Source organism: Salvelinus fontinalis, chromosome 25 (assembly GCF_029448725.1).
Source record: "Salvelinus fontinalis isolate EN_2023a chromosome 25, ASM2944872v1, whole genome shotgun sequence".
Classification (NCBI taxonomy): Eukaryota; Metazoa; Chordata; class Actinopteri; order Salmoniformes; family Salmonidae; genus Salvelinus; species Salvelinus fontinalis.
Window position 1 is genome coordinate 41569364 of NC_074689.1, and position 25465 is coordinate 41594828.

At 47.3% G+C, this 25465-nt stretch overlaps 1 protein-coding gene across 2 annotated transcripts; it reads left to right on the forward strand.

Moving 5' to 3' along the window:
* The first annotated feature begins 412 nt into the window (after nucleotides 1-412).
* On the forward strand, nucleotides 413-24636 carry LOC129823278 (glycogenin-1-like). Of its 2 annotated transcripts, none has more exons than XM_055882208.1 (8): nucleotides 413-526; nucleotides 4955-5090; nucleotides 7271-7445; nucleotides 8611-8773; nucleotides 16925-17051; nucleotides 21587-21803; nucleotides 22029-22121; nucleotides 24409-24636. In XM_055882208.1, the coding sequence occupies exons 1-8, from the start codon at nucleotides 517-519 to the stop codon at nucleotides 24565-24567; spliced, it is 1080 nt and encodes a 359-aa protein (XP_055738183.1). In that variant the 5' UTR covers nucleotides 413-516; the 3' UTR covers nucleotides 24568-24636. The 2 variants fall into 2 exon arrangements, with proteins under 2 accessions (XP_055738183.1, XP_055738182.1); XM_055882207.1 differs by having other exon boundaries at nucleotides 414-526; nucleotides 21587-21815.
* Nucleotides 24637-25465: the final 829 nt, after the last annotated feature.

The window sequence follows — 25465 nt, forward strand, 5'->3', positions numbered from 1 at the left end:
TTGAGCAGACGGTCATGGGACCAGAACATAATTACAAATAATTTGTAGACTACAAATTGACCTGCAAGAAGCCCAAATAGATATTATATTTGACTAAAACATAATCATATCAAACCTTGCTTATGTTTGTATACGGTCACATATATCTCTCTATTATGCATGGGAATAATTTGGAACAGATTTCCAAAATTTTAATCACTTGGAGCTGATTTGCTGTTGTTTTTACAGTCTTTTGTGTCCAACAATAAAATAATAATACATAAAACAATTTCTTTTTCTTTTGCTCAGCAACCTCTGGGGCGAAATAAAATCACCTGCGGGCCAGATTGTGATCCGCGGGCCGCCAGTTGCGGAATCCTGCCATAGATAGTTCAGAAGGGGGTGTGCGCCTAGACCCTGTCACGTGACCCACGGTCTACATGCGTCTATAAATGCACCTCCATGTAGTAGTCTTGTCCTTTCCTAACGAAGGTGCTGTGTCTAGTCTACAGAGGATCTACAACTTCTACCAGCAATATGTCAAAAGGTACGTGGCGGTTTGTTACAATGTAAGCCTTGGATGATGTGATGGAAGTTTGACTGTGGCGGACACGGTGGAAACTAAGTAACTTGTCGTGATTGTTCCCACTGTCCGAGGCGAAGAAAGTTACTGTGGAGTTGCAGCAATGTCCGTCGTATGTAAATGATGGGCTGGCGTTGAGAAATGTACAGCTTGGTTTGTTGCCGTTATTATGGGGGTTTTCGATCCGTGACACCAACAGGCATGTGGACACAGTCGTTGATATTTAAAGTCTCTAATCCGCTTTCCATCACCGCGTGTTTTGTAACATGGACTTAATAGAATCGTATCGATACGTTTCACGGCTGTGTGGATAACGGAGTAGGTTAATGGTTGGGTCAATGAGTTTTGCTGTTGCTCAGTCTCTCCCTAGTTGTAACCCCATATTCACACGTAGCCTAAACAGCCGATAGTGGCCGCTATATCGGTGCTACCGTCTGGCACTGATGTCCAGCCGTTATTACTGGTGTGGACCGGTTCGTACATAACGTCCTCCATTCAGGCTGCAAATTAATCCTGTTCTTACTCAAAGGGTCTCTCTCTCAACCTGCGTTTTGACTTTAATACAACGGGGAACTCGTGAGAAAAAAAACTAGCCCACCGTTAGTTTGTTAGGATAACCTAAATCATTTCTCTTTTTCATCGGAAACCACACGTTTTGGGCTTAGTGCAACGCGTCAATTCTGGCCTCCATTTTAAGGGTTTCTGCTATCAAATCCTTGCTGCCATTGCCTGCCGTTGTGCCCTTAAGCAAGGTACAGCCCCCCAGGCGCCCTGTGGCTGCTCCCCGCACCGCTCCAAAAACCTGTTTTTTAGGTGTTTGGTGAAAAGCAGGTGACATCTGTTGGTTTGGACCGCCTGGAAAATTGACCAATAAAGTGATCTTATTATTTTTCTATTTTGACGGCCTGTCATTAAATATAGTTAAGGAGAAAAATGATGCATTTGCAGGCTGAGATGGAGAACGCTTTATGTACGAACCGGTCCACGGAGCACATCAATCCTGGACGACAGGGCAGGTCTAGTGTTGGGTTAAATCTCACTGTACCTGCTGGCCACAATGCTGTAGACAGCTAGAAGTATGCTACAACTTATTGAATTACTGTTCCAAGTGAAACTGCATGTCCTGTAAACTTACACCTTTTTCTCACCATGTTTTATTATATTAAGCCTATATAGGCCTACCTAAAGCCAATATAAGGGGCACACTAAAATGACAGTTATATATGTACCTGGCAGAAATGCAGTAGAGATACCTGACATCCTGTCCCCATGACTTACAGAAGGTTTGTCATCCCATGGTCTTCTGCCTTTGTAATAGCATCACTATGTCCATCTTTGTATAGTCAGTGGGTTGAGGCCTGAAGGCCAACAGTATGTCTCTCTGCTTATCAGGGCATTTTACCAGCAGAGAAGCAGAGATCCAGTAGAGCCTTCTGTTGACTTTTTTTTTTTTAGGGCAGATTTATTTGGCATTACTTGCTTCTAATATAACATCAGCTGTTTTCTTGGGACCAATGGCATGGGAGAGTTTGTGTTGGGAGGTACAGTTGGAAATAACCAATTACACTTCATCTGTACCTGTTTTGGCATCTGAACACAATTTTGAGGTTTTGTATCCAGTGGTTTCTTTTTACCAGGCTGTTTACCAGGCTGTTTACCAGGCTGTTTACCAGGCTGTTTACCAGGCTGTTTACCAGGCTGTTTACCAGGCTGTTTACCAGGCTGTTTACCAGGCTGTTTACCAGGCTGTTTACCAGGCTGTTTACCAGGCTGTTTACCAGGCTGTTTACCAGGCTGTTTACCAGGCTGTTTACCAGGCTGTTTACCAGGCTGTTTACCAGGCTGTTTACCAGGCTGTTTACCAGGCTGTTTACCAGGCTGTTTACCAGGCTGTTTACCAGGCTGTTTACCAGGCTGTTTACCAGGCTGTTTACCAGGCTGTTTACCAGGCTGTTTACCAGGCTGTTTACCAGGCTGTTTACCAGGCTGTTTACCAGGCTGTTTACCAGGCTGTTTACCAGGCTGTTTACCAGGCTGTTTACCAGGCTGTTTACCAGGCTGTTATCCAGTTGTCCCCCAAGACTTACTATACCAGGGGATTATTTAACGGACCAGCCAGACCTGCTCATATTAACTGCCAGTTTGTACATTTGGCACTATAATAACATGAATCTATTTGGCCTTTGTTAGCTTACAATCATTCCATTGTTGAGATGTTAGTCTCTGGGCAGTTTGATAGGTTTTCCTATATGGCACAGCATGCCAAAGTAGACCCCGTCAAGCCCTTGGCTGTTCTGACTGGCGTTCAGACATTGGTGTCATTGTTTACACTCCCACAGACCATAGGACATCACTCCCTCACAATTTTATACTTTAATTTAGTCAATATTTTCTAAACTCTAAATTCTTCAACTGCATTGTTGGTAAAGGGCTCGTAAGTCAGCGTTTCACGGTAAGGTCTACAGCTGTTGTATTCGGTGCATGTGACAAATACACTTTGATTCGTTAGTTTGATGCGCCGAGTTTTCACCGATATCCGGGATTTTCCATGCCAAAAAACCTGATATTTAAAATGTTAGCAGTCTTCTAATACAGTTAAATATTTGCAACACACCAAAAAGTTATTTTGTTGGCATTTACGCATGTCCCCATTAACAGTTAAACATCATCAAAACCTATTTCATTCACTTAATTGCTGTTTCGTTGTTCATTTGTTCAGTCTCAGCCAGGATTTCATCATGCATGTCAAGGCAGTGAAGTTTCAGCTCTGTCTCTGTGGGGTCCTCTGTCTCTGTGGGGTCCTCTGTCTGTGTGGGGCTCCTCTGTCTGTGTGGGGCTCCTCTGTCTCTGTGGGGTCCTCTGTCTGTGTGGGGCTCCTCTGTCTGTGTGGGGCTCCTCTGTCTGTGTGGGGCTCCTCTGTCTGTGTGGGGCTCCTCTGTCTGTGTGGGGCTCCTCTGTCTGTGTGGGGCTCCTCTGTCTGTGTGGGGCTCCTCTGTCTGTGTGGGGCTCCTCTGTCTGTGTGGGGCTCCTCTGTCTGTGTGGGGCTCCTCTGTCTGTGTGGGGCTCCTCTGTCTGTGTGGGGCTCCTCTGTCTGTGTGGGGCTCCTCTGTCTGTGTGGGGCTCCTCTGTCTGTGTGGGGCTCCTCTGTCTGTGTGGGGCTCCTCTGTCTGTGTGGGGCTCCTCTGTCTGTGTGGGGCTCCTCTGTCTGTGTGGGGCTCCTCTGTCTGTGTGGGGCTCCTCTGTCTGTGTGGGGCTCCTCTGTCTGTGTGGGGCTCCTCTGTCTGTGTGGGGCTCCTCTGTCTGTGTGGGGCTCCTCTGTCTGTGTGGGGCTCCTCTGTCTGTGTGGGGCTCCTCTGTCTGTGTGGGGCTCCTCTTCGGTGCTCACTGTCTGTTTCCATCTGGTCCAGCTGTGTCTAACATTTCAGGTAAACCCGGTTTCTTGTCTGCATCGAAGTAGTGGTCCTTGTACCTAGCATCGAGCATGGTGGCGACACAGTAAAGAGGCTCAGAATGACCATGGAACATCTGCTATAAACGGAGCCCAAACTGAGCTTGTTTCTCAGTATAAGTACCTGCGTGTCTGGATTGATACAGTTTCCTTTGTAACGAATAAATAGGAAATCTGACGAAGCTAAGATCAAGAGTTTTGTGTCATAGAAATAAATCATTCCTTAGTATTAAAAATAAGAGATTATTGAAACACTTGTCCCTGTGTTGGGTTTTGGTGATTATCTTTACATGCGGCACGACCTCTATTTTAAACTCCTTGGACGCCGTCTTCCATTCCGCAATACGTTTTATCACGGGACAATTTTAGGACTCATTGTAGTCTGTATAAACATGTCAGATGGACCCATGTTTCAAAGAGCTGCGTTCTCTTTTTACAAAGCAATCTGACAAACACTATTTAACATCGTTAACTAGGATAAGAATCCTAAGTTACCAAACCCGTTCACAGGAATGGATAACACTAGAGATCCCTCCAGTCTCCACAGATTTGGGGAAATCTGTTTAGTTTTTGCCCCTAATTTGTGGACAACCTGCAGCGTTCACTGCAGTCAGATGTACTGGTGTCACTTGGGCAGTTTACATTATTGATTGAGGACCTCTAAGTAGTTGAATGGGATTGCTTTTATAAACCCTTTTATTGTGCTGAATGATATTGTTTTATGTGTTTAAATCTGTTTTTATTGTAATGTGTACAGGGTTCTCTCATAAAATAGATTTTTAATCTCAATGTGACTCCATGTTTAAATAATTTGTAAAAAATGAGTCTGGCAAAGTATTTTTGGGGGAAGGTTTTAAGAGTAGGATTCAAACCATTTGAACCTAATGAAAATGTTATTGCTAAGTTTGTATTAACAAGTTATGCCCCCCCCCCCCCCCCCCCAGACCAGGCTTTTGTGACATTGGCGACCAATGACAACTATGCCAGAGGAGCCATGGTCCTGGGCAAGTCCCTGAGGAACCACCAGACAACCAGGCAGCTGGTGGTGATGATCGGACCCAAAGTTTCTGATCCCTGCAAGTAAGAACCTCTAAAGGACAAATCTAAATGTTTTCACTTGTTGTTGAAGAATTTACCCAGCAATTCATTTAAGCATTCTTTTTGCGTAGTATGGGACTCTTGGGAGGGGGGGGGGGGACCATGAACAAAATGTCCAAAAACACCCAAATACGTCCTTTCAGAAATGGCAAAGTGTTTGTAGTGATGCAGTTCCTTAGATGTTGTGCACATGACGTTGCAGATAAAGGAGTGGCAATGTAATATTCAGATTGATGCCGTCCATTCATCAGGCAACTGCCTAGAATAAGGAAACGTGAGTCAATGAGGGATTGCGGGAGCTTCCACACAGGAAGTTCCAGACACTTGTAGAATCTATGCCAAGGTGCATTGAAACTGTTCTGGCGGCTGGTGTGGCCCAATGCCCCGTTAAGACACTTTGTTTGTTTCCTTTCTGTTCGGTACCAGTTAGAGAATGGCATGGCTGGATAGGGGAAAGGCTTGAGTGGCACAAAATGGTAGAAAATTGCAGATAACGTTTGGAATGACACAATGACTTTTTGCCCTACCGTAAGGATAAACATTTTATTTGTATTTATTTGGAACAGTAATCGGTGATATATTTTGTCAAATCTTTTTCCCAGCATTTGACCATTTGTAACAGTTCTAAGCATATTTTTGTAGACTTAAGAGTTTTGAAACCAAAATGTAGTTTACAATAATATGCATTGTTTAGAAAATGCCAGCAGAGGATGTCTGAGTTGAACTCTCTGACCATGTATATAAAAACCTGTCATTTTCCTTAATAACCCTTATAGGTCTAAGTAGGTCTTAGTAGATCGCAATATCTACTAAGCTAACATATGGAATTTTAGATGGCCATAAAATCTAATTTAGAGGTTTTTATTTAGAATTTTAGGACCCCCTATAGGTATATATAGATGGATAGATATATATCTCAATTTTATGAAACGATGTGTTTGGCCTTTACTGCTGTAGCCCATAGAAATGCTTTGAGTGACACATTCATCAATGTCAACTAAGTAATAATAATAATTATAATCATATGGAACAAGGTTTTGAAGTCTGTCCTATATCTGAGAATGTAAGAAAATACATTTAGACTCGTGTTATTTTTGGCACATTTCACCCCATGCAACTTTTGTAATTTTTCCAACCCGGTACTGGGTTACCTTCAGACGACTCCCAGGAATCGTGTATCGTAGAGCAGAACTGACAGCGTAGTGTTCGCTAGTCTCCCCTTTCGATATTGTAGCTCCAACGGTTCGGTCTGGGCAGTTGGTTTTGTGAGAAGACCTCATGGAAACGAGGACGTCCACGACAGCGTTCAGATAACTGCCGTAAACTTGTGGACGTCGTAGAGCCAACCAATTGGCACTGATGTGTTCCTGAGTCTCTCTGTATTGGGGCCATTAGTTTGTAGCTCACACAGCTTGGGTTTTACAGGTGATTTTCTTGTCCAGATCATTGTGTAGAAAAAGCCTACTTTCACAAACCCAAGTTATGGAAAAGGTTCAGACTTTAAATTGGCGGGAAGAGGGGATTGAGCTGCAGCCACTACAATAAACAGTAAGTCTCGACATTAAAACACTGACCTATTCAACACTCAAAATGACCTCGCCCGCACATCATCAAACGTCTCTAGGTGCTAACCTTAACGTCCTAGAGGAGATGCTTTGCATTATGCCCTCAACCTATTACATTGGAGTTGAAGACTTGATCCCATCTATTCCGATGCCAATGTTAATTCTATAACGTTAGAGATGGAAGAGCTGATCCTAGACCTGTTGGCGGTCATGTTCCGGGGCTTAAACATGCCCCACCTCCCACACCCAGAACCTTCTCACTTCCTCTATGGTCTTCAAACTGACATCTTGACCTCCGAGCCAGATCCACTGCGTTTAATTTATCCCCTCTAATCAAGGATTGATTTAGACCTGGGACACCAGGTGGCTGCAATTCATTGTCAGATAGAACAGAACTAGCAGGCTCTGGACCTCGTGTAGGATAAGATTTGAAGACCCCTGCCCTACAAGTTTGGCATCTTAGGCTCCGCCCTGCCCTAGAGGTGTTCCCCGGCCCCGCCCTACTGCAGTTATTCAGAATCCATTCAACTGTACACCATATTCACGGTACGTTATGCTGTCTCTGCCTCCTCTGCCTCTTCCTCCTACCACCGCCAGGGGAGTGCTTCACAAGATCTTTGACGAGGTCTTGTTGGTGGAAGTGTTGGACAGCAGAGATGCAGCTCACCTGACCCTGATGAAGAGACCTGACCTGGGAGTCACCTTCACCAAGCTACGCTGCTGGACCCTTACACACTATTCCAAATGTGTCTTCATGGACGCAGACACACTGGTGAGACACACACAATACTCTGACCGTCATGGACGCAGACACACTGGTGAGACACACACAATACTCTGACCGTCATGGACGCAGACACACTGGTGAGACACACAATACTCTGACCGTCATGGACGCAGACACACTGGTGAGACACACAATACTCTGACCGTCATGGACGCAGACACACTGGTGAGACACACAATACTCTGACCGTCATGGACGCAGAAACACTGGTGAGACACACAATACTCTGACCGTCATGGACGCAGACACACTGGTGAGACACACAATACTCTGACCGTCATGGACGCAGACACACTGGTGAGACACACACAATACTCTGACCGTCATGGACGCAGACACACTGGTGAGACACACACAATACTCTGACCGTCATGGACGCAGACACACTGGTGAGACACACTATACTCTGACCGTCATGGACGCAGACACACTGGTGAGACACACACAATACTCTGACCGTCATGGACGCAGACACACTGGTGAGACACACAATACTCTGACCGTCATGGACGCAGAAACACTGGTGAGACACACAATACTCTGACCGTCATGGACGCAGAAACACTGGTGAGACACACAATACTCTGACCGTCATGGACGCAGACACACTGGTGAGACACACACAATACTCTGACCGTCATGGACGCAGACACACAGGTGAGACACTTGGTGTTGATTTGTACACCCTCCTCCTCCTGGTACGGTATAGTTCACCTGTATGTGTTTGTACACCCTCCTCCTCCTGGTACGGTATAGTTCACCTGTATGTGTTTGTACATCCTCCTCCTCCTGGTACGGTATAGTTCACCTGTATGTGTTTGTACATCCTCCTCCTCCTGGTACGGTATAGTTCACCTGTATGTGTTTGTTCACCCTCCTCCTGGTACGGTATAGTTCACCTGTATGTGTTTGTACATCTTCCTCCTCCTGGTACGGTATAGTTCACCTGTATGTGTTTGTATATCCTCCTCCTCCTGGTACGGTATAGTTCACCTGTATGTGTTTGTTCACCCTCCTCCTGGTACGGTATAGTTCACCTGTATGTGTTTGTACACCCTCCTCCTCCTGGTACGGTATAGTTCACCTGTATGTGTTTGTACACCCTCCTCCTCCTGGTACGGTATAGTTCACCTGTATGTGTTTGTTGCAGGTGGTACAGAACATAGATGAGTTGTTTGACAGGGAGGAGCTGTCTGCGTCCCCGGACCCCGGCTGGCCAGACTGTTTCAACTCCGGCGTGTTCGTGTTCCGGCCCTCCGACGAGACCTACGGCAAACTGCTCCAGTACTGCACAGAACACGGCAGCTTCGATGGTACCTGTCCGTTTTTAATGGTTCCTTTAAGAAATGTCATGTCCATTTTCCATCCCACGACTTATGTATTTTAATGCTACCTATTGTACTCACTAACCGTTGGCGCTTATGTACGTCTATCGGAGTAGTGTTTCCATGGTCTGCTGGTAGGTCTTGCAGCATATCGGAGTAGTGTTTCCATGGTATCGGAGTAGTGTTTCCATGGTATCGGAGTAGTGTTTCCATGGTATCGGAGTAGTGTTTCCATGGTATCGGAGTAGTGTTTCCATGGTATCGGAGTAGTGTTTCCATGGTCTGCTGGTAGGTCTTGGAGCGTATCGGAGTAGTGTTTCCATGGTATCGGAGTAGTGTTTCCATGGTATCGGAGTAGTGTTTCCATGGTATCGGAGTAGTGTTTCCATGGTATCGGAGTAGTGTTTCCATGGTATCGGAGTAGTGTTTCCATGGTATCGGAGTAGTGTTTCCATGGTATCGGAGTAGTGTTTCCATGGTATCGGAGTAGTGTTTCCATGGTATCGGAGTAGTGTTTCCATGGTCTGCTGGTAGGTCTTGCAGCATATCGGAGTAGTGTTTCCATGGTATCGGAGTAGTGTTTTCATGGTCTGCTGGTAGGTCTTGCAGCATATCGGAGTAGTGTTTCCATGGTATCGGAGTAGTGTTTCCATGGTCTGCTGGTAGGTCCTGCAGCATATCGGAGTAGGGTTTCCATGGTATCGGAGTAGTGTTTCCATGGTATCGGAGTAGTGTTTCCATGGTCTGCTGGTAGGTCCTGCAGCATATCGGAGTAGTGTTTCCATGGTATCGGAGTAGTGTTTCCATGGTATCGGAGTAGTGTTTCCATGGTCCGCTGGTAGGTCTTGCAGCATATCGGAGTAGTGTTTCCATGGTATCGGAGTAGTGTTTCCATGGTAGCGGAGTAGTGTTTCCATGGTCCGCTGGTAGGTCCTGCAGCATATCGGAGTAGGGTTTCCATGGTATCGGAGTAGTGTTTCCATGGTATCGGAGTAGTGTTTCCATGGTCCGCTAGTAGGTCTTGCAGCATATCGGAGTAGTGTTTCCATGGTATCGGAGTAGTGTTTCCATGGTAGCGGAGTAGTGTTTCCATGGTCCGCTGGTAGGTCTTGCAGCATATCGGAGTAGTGTTTCCATGGTATCGGAGTAGTGTTTCCATGGTATCGGAGTAGTGTTTCCATGGTATCGGAGTAGTGTTTCCATGGTATCGGAGTAGTGTTTCCATGGTCCGCTGGTAGGTCTTGCAGCATATCGGAGTAGTGTTTCCATGGTATCGGAGTAGTGTTTCCATGGTATCGGAGTAGTGTTTCCATGGTCCGCTGGTAGGTCTTGCAGCATATCGGAGTAGTGTTTCCATGGTATCGGAGTAGTGTTTCCATGGTATCGGAGTAGTGTTTCCATGGTAGCGGAGTAGTGTTTCCATGGTCCGCTGGTAGGTCTTGCAGCATATCGGAGTAGTGTTTCCATGGTATCGGAGTAGTGTTTCCATGGTATCGGAGTAGTGTTTCCATGGTATCGGAGTAGTGTTTCCATGGTATCGGAGTAGTGTTTCCATGGTATCGGAGTAGTGTTTCCATGGTCCGCTGGTAGGTCTTGCAGCATATCGGAGTAGTGTTTCCATGGTATCGGAGTAGTGTTTCCATGGTATCGGAGTAGTGTTTCCATGGTATCGGAGTAGTGTTTCCATGGTATCGGAGTAGTGTTTCCATGGTCCGCTGGTAGGTCTTGCAGCATATCGGAGTAGTGTTTCCATGGTATCGGAGTAGTGTTTCCGTGGTCTGCTGGTATAAAATGTGCTGCTTTTCCAACAATGTAGATGCAGTATGTGCAGCATTCCAAATATCTGTTATATCTTTCTAGGTAGTGGCTGGTTTCCGGCAGTCTGCTGTTTGGTGGTGGCTAGTTTCCGGCAGTCTGCTGTTTGGTGGTGGCTGGCCTCCGGCAGTCTGCTGTTTGGTGGTGGCTGGCCTCCGGCAGTCTGCTGTTTGGTGGTGGCTGGCCTCCGGCAGTCTGCTGTTTGGTGGTGGCTGGCCTCCGGCAGTCTGCTGTTTGGTGGTGGCTGGCCTCCGGCAGTCTGCTGTTTGGTGGTGGCTGGCCTCCGGCAGTCTGCTGTTTGGTGGTGGCTGGCCTCCGGCAGTCTGCTGTTTGGTGGTGGCTGGCCTCCGGCAGTCTGCTGTTTGGTGGTGGCTGGCCTCCGGCAGTCTGCTGTTTGGTGGTGGCTGGCCTCCGGCAGTCTGTTTGGTTGTGGCCGTTTGTGGATCTGGGCAAAAATATATATATTTTAATTTCAACTAGGCAAATCAGTTTAGAGCAAATGTGTATTTTCAATGACGGCCTATGAACAGTGGGTTAACTGCCTTGTTCAGGGGCAGCACGACAGATTTTTACGTTGTCAGCTCGGATTTGATCTTGCAACCGTTTGGTTACAAGTCCAACGCTCTAACCACTAGGCTAGCTGCTGGTTACAAGTCCAACGCTCTAACCACTAGGCTAGCTGCTGGTTACAAGTCCAACGCTCTAACCACTAGGCTAGCTGCTGGTTACAAGTCCAACGCTCTAACCACTAGGCTAGCTGCTGGTTACAAGTCCAACGCTCTAACCACTAGGCTAGCTGCTGGTTACAAGTCCAACGCTCTAACCACTAGGCTAGCTGCTGGTTACAAGTCCAACGCTCTAACCACTAGGCTAGCTGCTGGTTACAAGTCCAACGCTCTAACCACTAGGCTAGCTGCTGGTTACAAGTCCAATGCTCTAACCACTAGGCTAGCTGCTGGTTACAAGTCCAACGCTCTAACCACTAGGCTAGCTGCTGGTTACAAGTCCAACGCTCTAACCACTAGGCTAGCTGCTGGTTACTAGTCCAACGCTCTAACCACTAGGCTAGCTGCTGGTTACTAGTCCAACGCTCTAACCACTAGGCTAGCTGCTGGTTACAAGTCCAACGCTCTAACCACTAGGCTAGCTGCTGGTTACTAGTCCAACGCTCTAACCACTAGGCTAGCTGCTGGTTACAAGTCCAACGCTCTAACCACTAGGCTAGCTGCTGGTTACAAGTCCAACGCTCTAACCACTAGGCTAGCTGCTGGTTACTAGTCCAACGCTCTAACCACTAGGCTAGCTGCTGGTTACTAGTCCAACGCTCTAACCACTAGGCTAGCTGCTGGTTACTAGTCCAACGCTCTAACCACTAGGCTAGCTGCTGGTTACTAGTCCAACGCTCTAACCACTAGGCTACCCGCAAATCACCGGTGGCGCATCCTGGGCTTGCAAGCCCAGTGAAAATACTGACCTCTGGCTTCCAGCACACAGCAAGGCAGGTAGATTGGCAGAAAACGGGTGAAGAACCTGCCAGTCAGGGTATCCTAGGCTAGTCAGCCCAGCGCATCTAGACAGTCCTTACAGCACTTAGGTCCTCAGGGAGGGCACCACAGACAGTAGCCCATCTGTAAACCGCCCATCCAACTACCTCATCCCCATACTTATTTATCTTGCTCCTTTGCATCCCGGGATCTCTACTTGTCACACCAGTGTTTAATTGCTTAACTGTTATTATTTAGCTACTATGGCCTATTTATTGCCTAACCTCTGTAATCTTACCTCATTTGCACACTATATATAGATGTTCCTATTGTGTTATTGACTGTATGCTTATCCCATGTGTAACTCTGTCGCACTGCTTTGCTTTATCTTGTCCAGTTCTCAGTTGTAAATGACAAGTTGTTCTCACCTGGCCTACCTGGTTAAATAAAGGTGAAATAAATTAAGTGGCACTGTAGACGCAGCAGACTAGTGTGGTACCGTGGTCTGTTTTTACCCATCTATCTCCTCTTCGGAGGACATCTTTTTTGGTTTTACAGCTTTCCTGCTACACCATACAGTCTACAGAGACATGGTATGTTTTAATATAATTTCTGAACCTGTGACCAGAGACAAGCTACATACTACTAACCCAGAATAAATGATCTAGTGATTGTAGATTTTGCTGTGAGGAGACTGAGATGAGAGAGATCTCTCTCTGTTGGTGGCAAGAAGTTTGTATAAGTTAAATTTAAACCGAATAAAGTGTCTTTATGTATCGGTTCATTAACCATGTGCCATGGAATTGGTACATGCTTTATGTATCGGTTCATTAACCATGTGCCATGGAATTGGTACATGCTTTATGTATCGGTTCATTAACCATGTGCCATGGAATTGGTACATCGCACATCTCTTACCATTTTTATATTTTGCAACCTGTATGGTGCAGCTGTCAACATGTTTGTCTTCAAATGAAACTGGTATATTTTTCCATTTATGCCAATCCTTTTCAGTCAATTTGTATCTTTAAATATTTGGCCGAACAAGTTCCCTGCCTTTCTCCCTCTAGCATGGTCTTTGCTGTGACTCACAGGTGACTATCTTTAGTATTTGGTGTAGGTGATGGTAGAAAGTTGTAGTGGATGATGTGAGTCTGAATCAGTTCCTTCTCACCAAACTATTTAATTTGAACGCATTGTTTAATTTTCCAATCAGACTTGCTCCTCTGCCAGTATTCTAGACCGGCTAACTGGCTAAAGCTGCGGTGGGCTAACTGGCTAAAGCTGCGGTGGGCTAACTGGCTAAAGCTGCGGTGGGCTAACTGGCTAAAGCTGCGGTGGGCTAACTGGCAAAAGCTGCGGTGGGCTAACTGGCAAAAGCTGCGGTGGGCTAACTGGCAAAAGCTGCGGTGGGCTAACTGGCTAAAGCTGCGGTGTTTTTAGCGTTGGTCTTTTCATGTTTCACTGTAGCTGTGACTTGCACTTCTCTGACCTTTAGCATTTATGCTCCGGTCCTCCACTACAACTGGAAAACATAGTCGGGGGGGACATTATAGTGCCAGTCAATTTTGGCCTGGCTGTATAGCTCTGGCTAAACAACATTGCACAATAGTTGGTTATGGCAGATCGGAGTGAAGAAATGGTTCAGGGGAGATCAGACTTCAGGTCTTGGGCCGGGGGCGCCTCAATACAATTTCCCCTTTATTACTGAATGCTGTCCAGGTCAGAACTGGTTCTACCCTGAGGCTGTAGCTGGACCTGTGGTTCGGTATCATCTGCTGCCAAGGTACACTGGCAGTGCCCTCGGGGGTAGAGCTGCATTCCTGCTGGCTTCTGCTCAGCCCCTCTAAATGAAGATTCTTGGGCTCATTAACTTCCTGGAACCTCTCTGCTGGAGTAAAGCCCCAGGGGGGTATCTGGGGTTGTGCTAACAACGGACGGACAGTACAGCCCCTCTGTTTATAATAAACTACAGAAACAAGTGGTTTAGACACGGCACTACGCTGTTGAACACTCAGCCTACAGTCTCCAGCTTAAAGGTCCTCCTCCTAACGTTCTGTGGACAGTAGATGGACCACTCTATCCTCCTCCTAACGTTCTGTGGACAGTAGATGGACCACTCTATCCTCCTCCTAACGTTCTGTGGACAGTAGATGGACCACTCTGTCCTCCTCCTAACGTTCTGTGGACAGTAGATGGACCACTCTATCCTCCTCCTAACGTTCTGTGGACAGTAGATGGACCACTCTATCCTCCTCCTAACGTTCTGTGGACAGTAGATGGACCACTCTATCCTCCTCCTAACGTTCTGTGGACAGTAGATGGACCACTCTATCCTCCTAACGTTCTGTGGACAGTAGATTTTCTCCATGTCGTAATTTGACTGGTGGATTGTGAAACCTTGTATGTAGATTACTCAATGACCTCTGCATACCTGTGTTTGTCATCTCGAGGAAGGTGAGCCTCTTCTGAGAAGGTTGCTCAGCTGTTGGTGTGTCATTTAAAGACTTCCTCTGTCTGCAGTGTGGCGGAATGTATTCCTCTGTCTGCAGTGTGGCGGAATGTATTCCTCTGTCTGCAGTGTGGCGGAATGTATTCCTCTGTCTGCAGTGTGGCGGAATGTATTCCTCTGTCTGCAGTGTGGCGGAATGTATTCCTCTGTCTGCAGTGTGGCGGAATGTATTCCTCTGTCTGCAGTGTGGCGGAATGTATTCCTCTGTCTGCAGTGTGGCGGAATGTATTCCTCTGTCTGCAGTGTGGCGGAATGTATTCCTCGGTCTGCAGTGTGGCGGAATGTATTCCTCGGTCTGCAGTGTGGCGGAATGTATTCCTCGGTCTGCAGTGTGGCGGAATGTATTCCTCGGTCTGCAGTGTGGCGGAATGTATTCCTCGGTCTGCAGTGTGGCGGAATGTATTCCTCGGTCTGCAGTGTGGCGGAATGTATTCCTCGGTCTGCAGTGTGGCGGAATGTATTCCTCGGTCTGCAGTGTGGCGGAATGTATTCCTCGGTCTGCAGTGTGGCGGAATGTATTCCTCGGTCTGCAGTGTGGCGGAATGTATTCCTCGGTCTGCAGTGTGGCGGAATGTATTCCTCGGTCTGCAGTGTGGCGGAATGTATTCCTCGGTCTGCAGTGTGGCGGAATGTATTCCTCGGTCTGCAGTGTGGCGGAATGTATTCCTCGGTCTGCAGTGTGGCGGAATGTATTCCTCGGTCTGCAGTGTGGCGGAATGTATTCCTCGGTCTGCAGTGTGGCGGAATGTATTCCTCGGTCTGCAGTGTGGCGGAATGTATTCCTCGGTCTGCAGTGTGGCGGAATGTATTCCTCGGTCTGCAGTGTGGCGGAATGTCTTCCTCGGTCTGCAGTGTGGCGGAATGTCTTCCTCGGTCTGCAGTGTGGCGGAATGTCTTCCTCGGTCTGCAGTGTGGCGGAATGTCTTCCTCGGTCTGCAGTGTGGCGGAATGTCTTCCTCGGTCTGCAGTGTGGCGGAATGTATTCCTCGGTCTGCAGTGTGGCGGAATGTATTCCTCGGTCTGCAGTGTGGCGGAATGTATTCCTCTGTCTGCAGTGTGGCGGAATGTCGGTCTGCAGTCTGAGCTCTGAGCTTTAAAATGTTTGCCAAACACCTGGGGGGTTTTCATTAGTCAGATTCCTTTTAAAACGTATTTTCCGTTGTAAAATATTTTGCAACAGACTGTTTACTCCCAACAGAAACCCACTCACACAATGACTTCTAACGACCAGAGGAAAACGGGGTCTCCTTAGTGATCTGTACATTGTGTGATTTTCGCACTACATGCTGCCACTGTGATAGCCACACTGCCAGGCTGCCACTGTGATAGCCACACTGCCAGGCTGCCACTGTGATAGCCACACTGCCAGGCTGCCACTGTGATAGCCACACTGCCAGGCTGCCACTGTGATAGCCACACTGCCAGGCTGCCACTGTGATAGCCACACTGCCAGGCTGCCACTGTGATAACCACCCTGCCAGGCTGCCACTGTGATAGCCACCCTGCCAGGCTGCCACTGTGATAGCCACCCTGCCAGGCTGCCACTGTGATAGCCACCCTGCCAGGCTGCCACTGTGATAGCCACCCTGCCAGGCTGCCCAGACATTTTGCTATTTATATCTCTGGATGGCTAAAGCATAGTGACAATGTCAAATCCAGTGTTATTTGTCACAGGCTTTGGAAACAACCGGTGTAGACTACCAGTGAAATGTTTACTTACAAGCCCTTCCCAACAATGCAGAAAAAGAGATTGTGGTAGAAGGGGCGGGGGGTTAGAAGGGGCGGGGGGTTAGAAGGGGCGGGGGGTTAGAAGGGGCGGGGGGGTAGAAGGGGTAAAGTGAGACTGGGTAGATGGTGAACCGTAACAGCAGTGTATGTACAGAGTTGGTGCAGAAAGGGTGAATGCAGATAGTGTGGGTAGCTATTGGTTAACTATAATGGAGAAAATCAACTCCTGTGGCGGTCCTGGGCTGGCGTGGTTACATCTGGTCCGTGGTTGTCAGGTTGTTTAACACTTATTTCATAGTTTTCATGTCTTCACTATTTGAAAATAGTAAAAATAAAGAAACCCTGGAATGACTAGGTGTCAACCTATGGCTGTGTACTGGCGGGCTGTGTACTGGCGGGCTGTGTACTAGTGGGCTATTCATATCCTGGACAAGGTACAAAGCTCATGATGATAAATGAAGTACTTCTAGATGGATTAAGTCTTGAACGAGCCTCTGCTTCCTCGTGTTTTGAACCACTCATAACCATTATGTTGGGGCGAAAGATATTGTGCTTCCTGTTGTGTGTAATTGCTAACAGATGTTTTTCTTCTGTCTCTAGGAGGAGACCAGGGGATCTTGAATGGCTACTTCAGTGACTGGGCAACAGCAGATATATCCAAACACCTCCCCTTCATCTACAACCTCAGCAGCATAGCAATCTACACCTACCTTCCAGCATTCAAACAGTACGTACTCAGTCTACACCTCCCTTACAGCATTCAAACAGTACGTACTCAGTCTACACCTACCTTCCAGCATTCAAACAGTACGTACTCAGTCTACGCCTACCTTCCAGCATTCAAACAGTACGTACTCAGTCTACGCCTACCTTCCAGCATTCAAACAGTACGTACTCTGTCTACACCTCCCTTCCGGCATTCAAACAGTACGTACTCTGTCTACACCTCCCTTCCGGCATTCAAACAGTACGTACTCAGTCTACGCCTCCCTTCCGGCATTCAAACAGTACGTACTCAGTCTACGCCTACCTTCCGGCATTCAAACAGTACGTACTCAGTCTACGCCTACCTTCCGGCATTCAAACAGTACGTACTCAGTCTACGCCTACCTTCCGGCATTCAAACAGTACGTACTCAGTCTACGCCTCCCTTCCGGCATTCAAACAGTACGTACTCAGTCTACACCTCCCTTCCGGCATTCAAACAGTACGTACTCTGTCTACACCTCCCTTCCGGCATTCAAACAGTACGTACTCAGTCTACGCCTCCCTTCCGGCATTCAAACAGTACGTACTCAGTCTACGCCTCCCTTCCGGCATTCAAACAGTACGTACTCAGTCTACGCCTCCCTTCCGGCATTCAAACAGTACGTACTCAGTCTACGCCTCCCTTCCGGCATTCAAACAGTACGTACTCAGTCTACGCCTCCCTTCCGGCATTCAAACAGTACGTACTCAGTCTACGCCTCCCTTCCGGCATTCAAACAGTACGTACTCAGTCTACGCCTCCCTTCCGGCATTCAAACAGTACGTACTCAGTCTACGCCTCCCTTCCGGCATTCAAACAGTACGTACTCAGTCTACGCCTCCCTTCCGGCATTCAAACAGTACGTACTCAGTCTACGCCTCCCTTCCGGCATTCAAACAGTACGTACTCAGTCTACGCCTCCCTTCCGGCATTCAAACAGTACGTACTCAGTCTACGCCTCCCTTCCGGCATTCAAACAGTACGTACTCAGTCTACGCCTCCCTTCCGGCATTCAAACAGTACGTACTCAGTCTACGCCTCCCTTCCGGCATTCAAACAGTACGTACTCAGTCTACGCCTACCTTCCGGCATTCAAACAGTACGTACTCAGTCTACGCCTACCTTCCGGCATTCAAACAGTACGTACTCAGTCTACGCCTACCTTCCGGCATTCAAACAGTACGTACTCAGTCTACGCCTACCTTCCGGCATTCAAACAGTACGTACTCAGTCTACGCCTACCTTCCGGCATTCAAACAGTACGTACTCAGTCTACGCCTACCTTCCGGCATTCAAACAGTACGTACTCAGTCTACGCCTACCTTCCGGCATTCAAACAGTACGTACTCAGTCTACGCCTACCTTCCGGCATTCAAACAGTACGTACTCAGTCTACGCCTACCTTCCGGCATTCAAACAGTACGTACTCAGTCTACGCCTACCTTCCGGCATTCAAACAGTACGTACTCAGTCTACGCCTACCTTCCGGCATTCAAACAGTACGTACTCAGTCTACGCCTACCTTCCGGCATTCAAACAGTACGTACTCAGTCTACGCCTACCTTCCGGCATTCAAACAGTACGTACTCAGTCTACGCCTACCTTCCGGCATTCAAACAGTACGTACTCAGTCTACGCCTACCTTCCGGCATTCAAACAGTACGTACTCAGTCTACGCCTACCTTCCGGCATTCAAACAGTACGTACTCAGTCTACGCCTACCTTCCGGCATTCAAACAGTACGTACTCAGTCTACGCCTACCTTCCGGCATTCAAACAGTACGTACTCAGTCTACGCCTACCTTCCGGCATTCAAACAGTACGTACTCAGTCTACGCCTACCTTCCGGCATTCAAACAGTACGTACTCAGTCTACGCCTACCTTCCGGCATTCAAACAGTACGTACTCAGTCTACGCCTACCTTCCGGCATTCAAACAGTACGTACTCAGTCTACGCCTACCTTCCGGCATTCAAACAGTACGTACTCAGTCTACGCCTACCTTCCGGCATTCAAACAGTACGTACTCAGTCTACGCCTACCTTCCGGCATTCAAACAGTACGTACTCAGTCTACGCCTACCTTCCGGCATTCAAACAGTACGTACTCAGTCTACGCCTACCTTCCGGCATTCAAACAGTACGTACTCAGTCTACGCCTACCTTCCGGCATTCAAACAGTACGTACTCAGTCTACGCCTACCTTCCGGCATTCAAACAGTACGTACTCAGTCTACGCCTACCTTCCGGCATTCAAACAGTACGTACTCAGTCTACGCCTACCTTCCGGCATTCAAACAGTACGTACTCAGTCTACGCCTACCTTCCGGCATTCAAACAGTACGTACTCAGTCTACGCCTACCTTCCGGCATTCAAACAGTACGTACTCAGTCTACGCCTACCTTCCGGCATTCAAACAGTACGTACTCAGTCTACGCCTACCTTCCGGCATTCAAACAGTACGTACTCAGTCTACGCCTACCTTCCGGCATTCAAACAGTACGTACTCAGTCTACGCCTACCTTCCGGCATTCAAACAGTACGTACTCAGTCTACGCCTACCTTCCGGCATTCAAACAGTACGTACTCAGTCTACGCCTACCTTCCGGCATTCAAACAGTACGTACTCAGTCTACGCCTACCTTCCGGTACTCGTATGATAGAGAACTGTGTAGCTCTAGTTGCTGGTTTAGGCAGTAACTACCTGAATAGATCTGTATGTCTTACATTGATAAACCAATCAGCTAAATCAAACATGGCTACATCAAGTTAATATTAGAGTTTTCTACAATTTCCTGCTTGCCTAACGAAAGGTGGGAAGATCAGAAGTGACTCGATAGTAGACTACCTGTACAACCTTTAGCAGGAATCGTCTTGTGGGCTGTGAGAACGGGAGGCGTAAGGTGATACGGTCACATTAAAGTGTGCTCATGCTATGGCATCAGGTTACCAGTGATGGGAGCTATAACGGAGCAGCAGCATTGAGTCTAAAGGCTTCTCCCAGCCACTGTAGGGCCCAAGGCCTTGTGGGTAGATATCCTCCCAGCCACTGTAGGGCCCAAGGCCTTGTGGGTAGATATCCTCCCAGCCACTGTAGGGCCCAATGCCTTGTTGGGTTAGATATCCTCCCAGCCACTGTAGGGCCCAATGCCTTGTTGGGTTAGATATCCTCCCAGCCACTGTAGGGCCCACTGCCTTGTGGGTAGATATCCTCCCAGCCACTCTAGGGCCCAAGGCCTTGTTGGTTAGATATCCTCCCAGCCACTGTAGGGCCCAAGGCCTTGTTGGTTAGATATCCTCCCAGCCACTGTAGGGCCCAAGGCCTTGTGGGTAGATATCCTCCCAGCCACTGTAGGGCCCAAGGCCTTGTGGGTAGATATCCTCCCAGCCACTGTAGGGCCCACGGCCTTGTTGGGGTAGATATCCTCCCAGCCACTGTAGGGCCCACGGCCTTGTTGGGGTAGATATCCTCCCAGCCACTGTAGGGCCCACGGCCTTGTGGGTAGACATCCTCCCAGCCACTGTAGGGCCCACGGCCTTGTGGGTAGACATCCTCCCAGCCACTGTAGGGCCCACGGCCTTGTGGGTAGACATCCTCCCAGCCACTGTAGGGCCCACGGCCTTGTGGGTAGACATCCTCCCAGCCACTGTAGGGCCCAAGGCCTTGTGGGTAGACATCCTCCCAGCCACTGTAGGGCCCAAGGCCTTGTGGGTAGATATCCTCCCAGCCACAGTAGGGCCCAAGGCCTTGTGGGTATTTATCCTCCCAGCCACTGTAGGGCCCAAGGCCTTGTTGGGTTAGATATCCTCCCAGCCACTGTAGGGCCCACGGCCTTGTGGGTATTTATCCTCCCAGCCACTGTAGGGCCCAAGGCCTTGTTGGGTTAGATATCCTCCCAGCCACTGTAGGGCCCACGGCCTTGTGGGTAGATATCCTCCCAGCCACTGTAGGGCCCAAGGCCTTGTTGGGTTAGATATCCTCCCAGCCACTGTAGGGCCCAAGGCCTTGTGGGTAGATATCCTCCCAGCCACTGTAGGGCCCAAGGCCTTGTGGGTAGATATCCTCCCAGCCACTGTAGGGCCCAAGGCCTTGTGGGTAGATATCCTCCCAGCCACTGTAGGGCCCAAGGCCTTGTTGGGGTAGATATCCTAGATGGGACTGGTAGGTCGGACAGTGCTTCTAGAATGGACTGACTCTTGGAATCGTATTACTGCTGATTAAATGGTACGGTATCTTGTAGAATTTAATCACCAATTTATTGCCCAATTTGCTGCTGATATTGCAGATATACTGGCCGAAAGCCAGTCAAACCTGTCAAACCACATCATTCACAACAATCTTTAACTACAAGATGAGTTGGATTTCGCTACAAAATATACGTAAATGCTTCTACACCTGCATTGTTTGGGGTTTTAGGCTGGGTTTCTGTACAACACGTTGAGACATCAGCTGATGTAAGAAGGTCTTTATAAATACATTTGATTGACGTAAATGAACATCCATTCTGTTCCAGATACGGTGGCAACGCCAAGGTGGTCCACTTCCTGGGTCAGACCAAGCCGTGGAGCTACACGTACGACCCCACGACCAAGAAGATCAGCGGGGACATGCAGGAGACCTCCACACACCTCAGCTTCCTCCTGGACTGGTGGTTCCTCTACTCGTCCTCTGTGGTGCCCATGATGGCGGAGGGATACGGAGACCAGCCCTTCCACTCTGGCTGCGTGGAAGTCAGTCTAGAAGTATTAGCCTTTGTTCTTCCTCTACAGAATTTATCAACAGAACAATTTAAATTAAATGTTTACTTGGATGCTTGTTAGTAAATTAAAGTAATGTTGTCTCACCGCACCTCCTGAATTAATACCAAACGATAGAAATTAGTCAATTTGTAAAATGTAGTGATACTTCAGTCCTGATGGCTGTTGCGATGTCTAACTCATTCCTCCATCTGATAGTTCCAATCCTCGGTCAAAGAAAGTTGTAATCATGATGGTCACTGGCCTGCGCTGTGGTCCCAGATCTGTAGTCCCAAGGAGGATGGATGGAAGGTATGCTGAAGGAGGCTAGTTGGTTGTGATGCTGCCTTAACCTCGCTCGTCACTAGTAATCGCTGCATCTTGTGGGCAATCTGTTATACAACACACCTGGCTTAGTTTCTAGCCCTATAGTACTATAGCCGTGTGTTCGCTGGCTATATGAACTGAACAATAATATAATGTATTAGTTTCTAGCCCTATAGTACTATAGCCGTGTGTTCGCTGGCTATATGAACTGAACAATAATATAATGTATTAGTTTCTAGCCCTATAGTACTATAGCCGTGTGTTCGCTGGCTATATGAACTGAACAATAATATACAACAAACCTGGCTTAGTTTCTAGCCCTATAGTACTATAGCCGTGTGTTCGCTGGCTATGTGAACTGAACAATAATATACAACAAACCTGGCGTAGTTTCTAGCCCTATAGTACTATAGCCGTGTGTTCGCTGGCTATATGAACAATAATATACAACAAACCTGGCTTAGTATCTAGCCCTATAGTACTATAGCCGTGTGTTCGCTGGCTATATGAACAATAATATACAACAAACCTGGCGTAGTTTCTAGCCCTATAGTACTATAGCCGTGTGTTCGCTGGCTATATGAACAATAATATACAACAAACCTGGCTTAGTATCTAGCCCTATAGTACTATAGCCGCGTGTTCGCTGGCTATATGAACAATAATATACAACAAACCTGGCTTAGTATCTAGCCCTATAGTACTATAGCCGTGTGTTCGCTGGCTATATGAACAATAATATACAACAAACCTGGCGTAGTTTCTAGCCCTATAGTACTATAGCCGTGTGTTCGCTGGCTATATGAACAATAATATACAACAAACCTGGCTTAGTTTCTAGCCCTATAGTACTATAGCCGTGTGTTCGCTGGCTATATGAACAATAATATACAACAAACCTGGCGTAGTTTCTAGCCCTATAGTACTATAGCCGTGTGTTCGCTGGCTATATGAACAATAATATACAACAAACCTGGCGTAGTTTCTAGCCCTATAGTACTATAGCCGTGTGTTCGCTGGCTATGTGAACTGAACATAAATATCAACGCATCATGTACAGTGTTGGTCCTATGATAAATCAGCAGAAATATAAGATCCCAGAAATGTTCCATACGCACAAAGCGTATTTCTCATTTTGTGCACTAATTAGTTTCCATCTCTGTCGGTGAGCATCTCTCCTTTTACCAAGATAATCCATCCACCTGACAGGTGTTGCATATAGAGAAGCTGATTTTAAACGGCATGATCATTACACAGGTGCACCTTGTGCTGGGTGACAAAAGGGCACTCTAAAATGTGCAGTTTTGTCACACAACGCCACAGATTTCTCAATCACAATTGGTGTGATTTACTGCAGCAATTCCACGTTAATTTATCTACTGTAAGCCAACTCCAAGGTCGTTTTAGAGATTTTGTCAGTACAGCCAACCGGCCTCACCTGCAGACCACGTTGTATGGTGTTGTGTGGGCGAGCGGTTTGCCAATGTCAACATGGTGAACAGTGTCCCATGGTGGAATTATCGTTTAGGCATAAACTATGGACAATGAACACACTTGTGTTTTATCGATGGCCATTTGAATGTTCAGAGATACCGTGACGAGATCCTGAGGCCCATTGTCGTGCCATTCATCCACCGCCATCACCTCATGTTTCAGCATCATAATGCACGGCCCCAATGTCACAAGGACATGTACAACATTCCTGGAAGCTGAAGATGGCCTGCGTACTCATTAGACATGTCACCCACTGAGCATGTTTGGGATGCTCTGGATCGACGTGTACGACGGCGCGTTCCAGTTCCCGCCAATATCCAGCAACTTCCCACAGCCACTGAAGAGGAGTGGGACAATATTCCACAGGCCTCAATCAACACCATGATCAACTCTATGTGAAGGAGACGTGTCGCAGCATGAGACAAATGATGGTCGTAACAGATACTGACCAACAGATGCATCTGTTTTCCCAGTTATGAAATCCATAGATTAGTGCCTCGTGTTTCAATTGACTGATTTCCTTTTCAATGATCAGTAACTCAGTAAAATCTTTGAATTGTTGCCTGTTGAGGTTATATATTTGTTCAGTGTAGATCGATTTGATGGTCTGGCGTAACGTTAATATGAATGGCAGGTTTTACATAATTGTGTAACTGTACTGACTGCGAAGAAGCATGTGTTTTCTGTCGCTTTTAGTGTTTCCAGAATTCTTCAAATCTCTCTGTTCTAGATGATAATATTATAATTATTATTAATATTGTTTTGTTTCCTCCCGCAGGGAAGCAGCACGTCCCATGAGCCCCATCACACTGAGCCATACATGCCACCCGAGACATCCGAGGAACGCAAGCAGAAATGGGAGCAGGGCCAGGCGGACTACATGGGAATAGACTCGTTTGACAATATCCAGAAAAAGCTTGATGCTTTTCTCAAATAAAGGTCTACAAGGGATCACTTAGTTTGACAGATTGATTTAGTTATTGCCCCCCCCCCCCCCCCCCCCCCCCCCCCCAACTCTCCATCTGGCCAATAGTTGGTTCTCTAGTGAGCCACTACCCACACCACCTCTAAGGATTACAGCACATTGTTTTACAATGTGAAACATTCTGACATTGTTGGCAGAGCGCATTAACTATGCAATACTTGTGTAGTATGTTCAGGCTGTCACATACTGTAAAGATGCCCACACTGTGAAGCACACATTTATTGATTGATTGAGAAGCATGAGTTAAAAAATGTTTTGAAATTGTTGTATTGGTGAAGAGAATAAAAACTGCAATGAAATATGGTGTTGTCGGATATATGAATACGAGCCTTACATGGGGACACTTTGAAAAACATTTTCACAGATTAATACTTCAGTTTTTGGGGCACTGAAATACACCTTTTCATAGATGCAGGTGTGGCAATACTTCTGACTCCTCAGACTAACAAAGCATTCCATGTATTGTCCTGTGTGACGGTCTACACGCAGCACAACCAGGGACTAGTATACTGTGTTACCGTGCAGTCAGTGGGATATGAAGTCACACCTTGATTGGATGTCTAAACTAACATTCTCAAAGTAAATTATCTTCCTCTGATATTCTCGTGGAAAGATGCTGTTCTGCTGCCTTTAATACGGTTTACAATTCACTTTGCAGCTGCTATGAGTGATCTCTTCTCTGGCTTGTTTCCCCCAGGGTAGGTCTTCAGTTGGCCTAAACCCAGGGTAGGTCTTCAGTTGGCCTGAGACCAGGGTAGTTCTTCAGTTGGCCTGAGACCAGGGTAGTTCTTCAGTTGACCTGAGTCCAGGGTAGGTAGTCCTTCAGTTGGCCTGAACCCAGGGTAGGTCT